General features: G+C 40.5%; 1 protein-coding gene, 1 long non-coding RNA gene and 1 other non-coding gene across 3 annotated transcripts; 1 reads left to right on the top strand and 2 right to left on the bottom strand.

Annotated features, from left to right (window-relative positions):
- Nucleotides 1-4,628: 4,628 nt before the first annotated feature.
- On the bottom strand, nt 4,629-6,207 carry RPS20 (ribosomal protein S20). Its single transcript, XM_003759766.4, has 4 exons — nt 6,061-6,207; nt 5,695-5,794; nt 5,169-5,242; nt 4,629-4,850 (listed from the first exon to the last, which is right to left on the bottom strand). The coding sequence occupies exons 1-4, from the start codon at nt 6,061-6,063 to the stop codon at nt 4,668-4,670; spliced, it is 360 nt and encodes a 119-aa protein (XP_003759814.1). The 5' UTR covers nt 6,064-6,207; the 3' UTR covers nt 4,629-4,667.
- LOC111719027 lies at nt 5,327-5,392 on the bottom strand. Its single transcript, XR_002769345.1, has one exon. It is a non-coding gene; the product is annotated as a small nucleolar RNA U54 (small nucleolar RNA).
- Nucleotides 6,208-6,297: 90 nt separating the features above from the next.
- LOC116420580 lies at nt 6,298-7,184 on the top strand. Its single transcript, XR_004230946.1, has 2 exons — nt 6,298-6,765; nt 7,010-7,184. It is a non-coding gene; the product is annotated as an uncharacterized LOC116420580 (long non-coding RNA).
- Nucleotides 7,185-7,392: the final 208 nt, after the last annotated feature.

Below are 7,392 nucleotides of genomic sequence, written 5' to 3'. Positions count from 1 at the left end.
TCACAGCAAACAATGTCCCACCTGCCATACCTGTACTTTTGTATAGATTTTCTCACCTCTATCTCTTAATTTCTTTTCCTGGCTTCCTAAAAGATTCAGTTCGTCTCACCTTCTGCAGAACTTATTTGTTGTTCCACACAGCTGCTAATGACTTCTCAGAGGTTACTTTCCGTTGACACTATACAAATTAAGTTATATATTAGTTAATTACCTGATGTTTCCTTCAGGAAAGATCCTCCAAAATATGGATTTTTTTTTTCCTTTTCTTCATAGCCATAAATATGGTGCTAAGGCATAGTACTTGGCACACAGTAAACTTTTGTCTGACTTAACTATCAGCTTCCAATTGCATCCTGCCCCTTAATGTCTCACCCTGTAAGAATGTAGGAATATTGGGCAAGCTTAAGGAACTCACAATAGAAGCAAAGCCCCTATGTTTGTGTCCATCTGCTTGGGGGTACCTAAAGATAGCCAGGTTTCTCTTCTCAGCATGTGGTCGCACAGATTGGTTCTAGCTTTCTAAGTGACATCAGCTGCTTGTAATCTTACCTTGAGATGGATTGTTCCCAATCAACAGAGATATAATTGACATTAATCTGGCCAGTGTGGGTCTAAGTCCAGTTCTTCCCCCTTTTATCCTTTTGTTCGTCCTTCTCTCACTCACTCTTTCCCTAATGCTACAGTGCCAGTGAAAAAGGTTCACATAAATCCCCTGCTCCCCAAAAGAAGTGTGGTCTTTATCCTCTATTCTTTTCCCACAAGTGCAGACAGCTCCAGATCAGGTCTGAAAGAGCCAGCAAGTGCTTGCTTGGCCTCTGACTCTGACTGGCTGTGCCTACGCAGGCACCCGAGCAGGGGCCCCGGGCTTTTTCATATCCAGGAAACTGAATTAGAGATTGGGTTCAATAAAACTGCACCTGTCCGCTGCCCAACCTGTAACTAGGGCAATGACTATCTAGGTGGCGCCGAAAGGCAGTCCCAGTGCTCACTCTTTCCATATTAAAAAGCTAGTTTAGGCAACTGGATCATTTCGGACGCCTTATCCTTTGCATTTTGATCCGGGAAAGAGGGCTGGCCAACTTCATCCTCCTCCTCCCCTAGTAGCAGATGTAGGCGAAATGCATGGGACAAACTCTTACCCAGAGTCAAGGCGAGTCGTGTCAGTCTATTGAAAAAGTTTTTCCTTGTGTTCCCACTTGAAAGGAGCTAGAGACAGCCGCAACTCAGTGCCCTGGGTACTCACTGCATCCCGTTGCTGGCCCCGAGTCAGCTGCTCCAGCTTCTTTCTGTCCAGGCGCAGCACGGCTCATACTTTAACATCCAAGGCATCAATCACTGCTCTTCAGAGGTGATTCACAGCCCAAACCTCTGTATGAAGAATCATTTCTCTCCACACAGTATTTGCTGACCAGCCAGCAACTTGTATACTGAGTACAAATCACTGTTTCTCCCCACCTTCCACCAGATTCCCTCATGCCTCTTTTGCTTATATTACCTTTGGAAAAATAGACTATTCTATCCATTGAGATTTTGTGCAAAAGATTTGGCATATTACAGTACTTAAAATCTCTGATCTGGATGGTAATATGAGGGGGTGGGGGTGTAGGGATTTCTGTCAGGACATCCAAATGGAAGAGATAATAAGATAGGGACTTCTCAGTGCAGATTACTGTGGTGATTGAATCAAATAGAATGGTCCCCAAATACTAACACAAAATTCCCTCATTTAAACATGTATTTATCTTTTACTTGCTGTCACCCCAGTACAGGGCCTCAACATCATCACGTTCGACTAGTGCCCTCATAACTCTTCCCAGTTCAATCCACTATCCCCTCAGTTTCCAAGCTCGATCAAAGGAAGTATTAATTTCCATTTATTTTAGACACTACTAAATCATAGTTTTTATTGGTGGAAATCACACCTTGTCCAGTACTTGTGCAATCAATCCCAAGTCTGTCCCCCCAAACCAAACTCATTCTTCATTGGAGAAATGGCCAAGACATGAGTAGACCGTTAGGAAAGCATCAGTTTTAGAGTAATTTCAGAGGCTGTCTAGTCCAAACCCTTTTTTCAGAAAAGTTGGAGGACTTGTCCAAGCATACCAACATTACAGTTAAGTCTGAATCCAAACTCACTCCAAATAGAGTATGCTACAAATTAATAATCTCTTTAATTGCTTAATATCTTTTAAGAATTGAAATACTTTTCTTATGAAATTAAACTTCTTGGCCAACTACACTGGCTAAAAAGACAAAATTTCAATGTAGAACTTTTTTGTGTAGTCAGTGTAAAAACTGACTTTTAACCCAATATCCCTCTACCAAGATTATATCCGTTTTTTAGAAATCGACTACAAATTTGAGTAAATAAGAACTATGTTTATTCTTTCCCTGTCTAGCACATAGTAATCTTTACAAAAAAACATTCATAGTAGTTTTACTAATTCAGTCATTTTATTTCTAAAGAGAAATTGTAAAACTATCTAACCACCAGAAAACAGCTTGATAAATTGTGGTATTCCATGGAATATTATTGCCCTATTAAAAAATACAAATGTAAATATTAAAATATATATTCAAAGTGAAATTTAAAAAAATTTTCAGTTCCTCTGAGATAGTTCATGTGTTTAGAATATCTGACATGTTGAGACCCATAGATGTAATACTTATTAAATCTAATGCAACTGTGGTTTTTCTGACTGAAACCAATTTCAATAATGGGCAACTAAATCATTAACACACCACACTTTTTAATAGTTGTTTTAGTTTTGGTTCTACACTTCATGTTTGGTTGGATTGTTTTTAGCTATTAACTAAAAATGCATAACCACTTGAGGAAAGCAATATTCAAAGTATGTCTTGAATCTGAAGTGAACTAGAGAAAAATCAGTTTTAAAAGCATAATTAACAAGTTTTGATTTAAATTCGAAATTTGACTTGCTTTTTGGGGGTCTATAAGCTTTATAAGACCTTACCTAAATAGTAATATTTAATACTTCTAGATTTGTACATAAGCAGGCTCATTCCATGTGGTCCTTAATTTAGTGGGTAAATGGATTTTACTTTTAAAAGGTTCTTCATGCCTATTAGATTATAATACTAATTTCCCAACATTGTCCATATAGTAGATTCTGCCCTCAGACTTGAAAGCTTGGAAAATTCAAAAGGAATCATTACCAAATCATCACAAATGTTATCAAATCATCTGAGGAAGCAAGTTTTCTACTGCCAACCACCTGTCATATAGAGGGCAGGTAAACTAGTCTAACTGAAGAGCCAAACTGTCTGCAATAGAAACATCCTGGGCCTAGATTATCAACCCACCACCACCATTTCCCCTCAGACCCTGATGGAGACAAACTTGGGACTCAGAACCCAGGAGCCTTGAGAACAGCAATGCTTCCAAGTGCCCTCACCCTAAACCATCATTTGGGAAATCATCTTTGTGCAATTAAGAGCTTTGCTAGTGCTTCTGTAGTTGCTACTTGCAGCTGAAAAATCTATTAGGAGTGCTTTGAAAAGATAACAAAGTGACAAACTGGAATCAAGAGCATCAATTATAATAAATATACCTTTCCTTCCTGGAGAAGAGGAAACTGATATTTCTTGTGGATGTATCAGATTTCCAAATCATAAAAGTACCCAAACTGATTTTTGGTTAGTACCGAATCAAGCATTCCATTTTTTATAAAAGCAAATTGCTCAACAAAGTACTACACTGGAATTCTTACCTACATTCCATTTATAAATTCCTGTAATGTCTTCTTTCAAGGTTTCAAGTTTGACAAAAGGGGAAAAACAACTGCCAAAGGCACAATCCCTTGCAAACAAATTCACCACACATGCCAAGCAATACTTAACATTTATGATTTTTATGTCAATTCCTTTCCCATTAAGACAGCAACTATAATCCATAGCTTGTCAAGGTTTGAATTATTGGGTCAAATTAGATTCCTATTAGTAGTAGCAGGTCCTTTAAATAAAGTTTTATTCTAATAAAAGAAATTACTAGGCTTGTCTAAAAGGACAATTAAGATCAAGAAGTGATCAATGTTAGGCAAGGTAGGTCCCTTAATGGAACTGACAACTGGCTTTTTCAAAATCCCCAGTTCTTCCTAGAATAATTTAAAGCAAACATACTGTATTCATTTATGTGAAGCTTGCTTTACTATTAGTAGGTTATTGCAACTATACAAAAATAAATTTAAAACTGTCAAATGTTAAATTATAAGATTAATAGAGACTAGATATACTCAAAAGCATTTAAAAAACAACTGGAACAGAAAATGATTTGACAAATCTGTGTAATAGTTTACTCTCCTTAAATCAAAAACAAAATCTGGGCCAAATTAACATAAGGTCCACATCATTTTTGTGACCTTGGACAAATTCCAACAACCTCCATAAAGTTGAATTACATTGATGGCACAAGTCAGGACCTTTTTCAGTACCCTAACCACCACCTCTTCTTCCCCCACCCTCTCCAATTCTGACTTCCTAAAAAAATAATTTTTATCGGCTGGCATTTAAATTCTCATTTCTTGAATCACTCCATTTTACCTACTCCAAATATTATTTTACAAGGAATTATGATGATAATGATTTGAATTCAAAGACATCAAACAAAATTTAATAGTTGCAATCAATTTATTAAAAGAGATGACTGATTAGGCATCTGCAATGGTGACTTCCACTTCTACACCTGGTTCAATGCTGATAGAAGTGATCTGTTTTACAATTTCAGAAGGACTGTGCAAATCAATAAGGCGTTTGTGGATTCTCATCTGGAAGCGATCCCAAGTCTTTGAACCTTCACCGCAAGGAGTTTTTCTAGTTGTGATTCGAAGTGTCTAAAATAGGAGAAATGGCAAACCAATCTTTTAAGTTATGCTTGAAAATCTTTTAAGTGCAAGTTTTGGTCACCTAGTAATATTCTAATTATACATTAAGCATTCTTAGAGCAAACCACCATTCTTAATTTTTTTTTTTTAAAGGTATGAAGACTTAAAAGAAAAGTGCTTTGAGGGGCATTCTTGTTGCATTTCCCCATGAAATAAAGAAAAGTGCTTTGAGGGGCATTTTTGCTGCATTTCCCCATGAAGTTACTAACTCAAAACCCTTCACATAGATATTACTTTCATCTTAGGACTCTGAAAGATCTTCCATACCTTAGTGGGCATTCGAACAGGTCCCTTCACTTTCAAGTTCTTTTCTTTGGCTCCTCTAATTAGGTCAGCACACACTAAAAGGAAAGAAAAGGGCCTTCTTTTAATGCATTGACAGAAACCTTGAGTAGCCCTAAAAGTAACCAAGATGGCCCTTCCAGAGTTGACTCAGAATAGCGTATAGAATAATCACTGAAACTCAACCACGAAGTTTATCATCATTGCCAACTTTTCTAAAAGTTCCAATTCATTCAGCCTACCAACTGAATGAACCTTTGTAAAGTAGCCTTCGGTTTAAAAAAAAAAACAAAAAAAAAAAAAACCTCTTCCCCTCCCCATCCCTTCTGGATTCAGCGAAACAGTTTTTTCATTACTCCCAGGCGCTAAAGCCTTCCATCACTTGGGGCAGGTTTCATAGCATTAACATGCCAAAAGACACACCGGTACCACGAGAGGCTTTTTTTTTTTTTTAAAATCTTTTAAGTGCAAGTTAAGTCCTCCGCTCCTCACCTCCCCCACCTACAGTTACCTTTCTCGAGAGACTTCACATTGCGGCTGGTTAGAGTGATGCGGATCCGATGAATGGCCACTTCGGGCTCCACAAGTGTCTTGCCGGTGTCTTTGAACGCCTAAGGAGGAAGGAAGCCATTATAGAGGTGCGGAGGGAGGGGGGGGGGGGAAACAAGAAAACCAGACCCAAAGGAAGGCAAAAAGGAGAAGATTCCCAATTTAAAAAAGGTTAAGGGTTCATTTTAGGAGTCGGTTCCCGGGAGCGCGCGCGGGCAGTCACGTGTGCTGAAGCCGCCCAGGCCCACGCGGCTTCCCCCTTTCGACTTGGCCGTGGCCGGCAAGCTCGCGAGACCACCAGCTTCCCAGCCCCTTTTGTCCTCCTCACCATGGCAGTGAAGCGGCTTCCTGACCGACTTATTCCTCGGTGAGAGCGAACAGCGGTGAGTCAGGAGGAGAGGCAGGGACCGCAGCCCGCACGCGGCCCAAGCGAGGATACCTTCGCCAAAGAGGAAGGGGCGGGGCCGGACAGGCGCTTTTATAGCCACGGAGACGTCCCGTCGCTACGCGCGTTTGGGGCGACTAACCCGGAAGAGGAAATCTTCGGCACTGAGAGCCATAGAGAGCAGCTGGTCTTGGGAATAAGAAGAGAGAGTTGAATGAAAAACAGAGCGCCTTGCGTCGCTCCAGTGACCCCTGCCGCCTTGGCGGAGTGGGCGCTTCGCTTTCTGAGCACTGGAATCCTGGCTCAGAGTGGCCAATCGGCTCCATTCGATTCCCTCGGATTTGTTCCCTTCTAGGAAGCCGAGGGTGGCAGCGAACGTTAATAGGAAGTCAGGGAAGGAAGTCGAACCTCCGCTCAGCCAGACAGCGTTGTGTTAGAGCCACATACGCTACCTCCGCCCCTCCTCCGCCCCCCATCAGTAAGGACGTTCTCCCAATCACTCTGTGGTACTTAAGAAGCCCTGACTTGCTTTGTTTGAGGTTGCGGGAGCGCGGGGCTTTGGGATGGGGAGGATGAAGAGGGCTTTGAATGCCAAGAAAATAAGGTTGAGCTTCGCTGGGTGGCGACAAAGAAGAATGTCGGGCAAATGTATGTGTGCAAAAGGGGCGCGGGTTTGGAGATGGGAAGAGCCATAAAAGGGCAAGCTCAATACGGGAGGGAGGAGATAGCCGTGACAGCCTATATTAGGAGGGTCCGGGTAATAAGTATAGAGAGGAGGGGGTCGGTGTCGAGCGTTGTGGAAGGGGTAAATGCAGAACAGCATGAGGGGCTGGGCTCCTGCCTTTGACATCAAGTCACAAAATCTGAGGCAATGTTCTCCTTTATAAAACAGGATCAAACTACCTGTGGTGTCTCCATCACTGGGTTATTTAAGAGCCAGAATAAGAAGGAAAAAGAAAGAGAGAGAAAGAGAGAGAGGAAGGAAAGAAGAAAGGAAGGAAGTGAAAAAAAAGAGAGTATACTTGTACATTTTCAGAAACTGATAATAAAAAGGGTACCAAACTTTATGTGGTTAATGTGGTTTTAATGACAGCCATCTGCTGGTACATTGTTGCAATGACAGTGTCATCCTATCAGTTTTAAAAAGGAAATATACATTGATATATACACATGTATATTTGCATATATATACATATTCATAGATATTAATATGCAAAAAAGGAAAATGTGTATTTTTATGGGCAAAATGAAGTTAAGCTATTGTATGAAAAGTAA

The sequence above is a fragment of the Sarcophilus harrisii genome, chromosome 1 (assembly GCF_902635505.1).
Source record: "Sarcophilus harrisii chromosome 1, mSarHar1.11, whole genome shotgun sequence".
Lineage (NCBI taxonomy): Eukaryota > Metazoa > Chordata > Mammalia > Dasyuromorphia > Dasyuridae > Sarcophilus > Sarcophilus harrisii.
The sequence above is the reverse complement of the archived record's forward strand: the minus strand, read 5'-3'. Positions and strand labels throughout refer to the sequence as shown.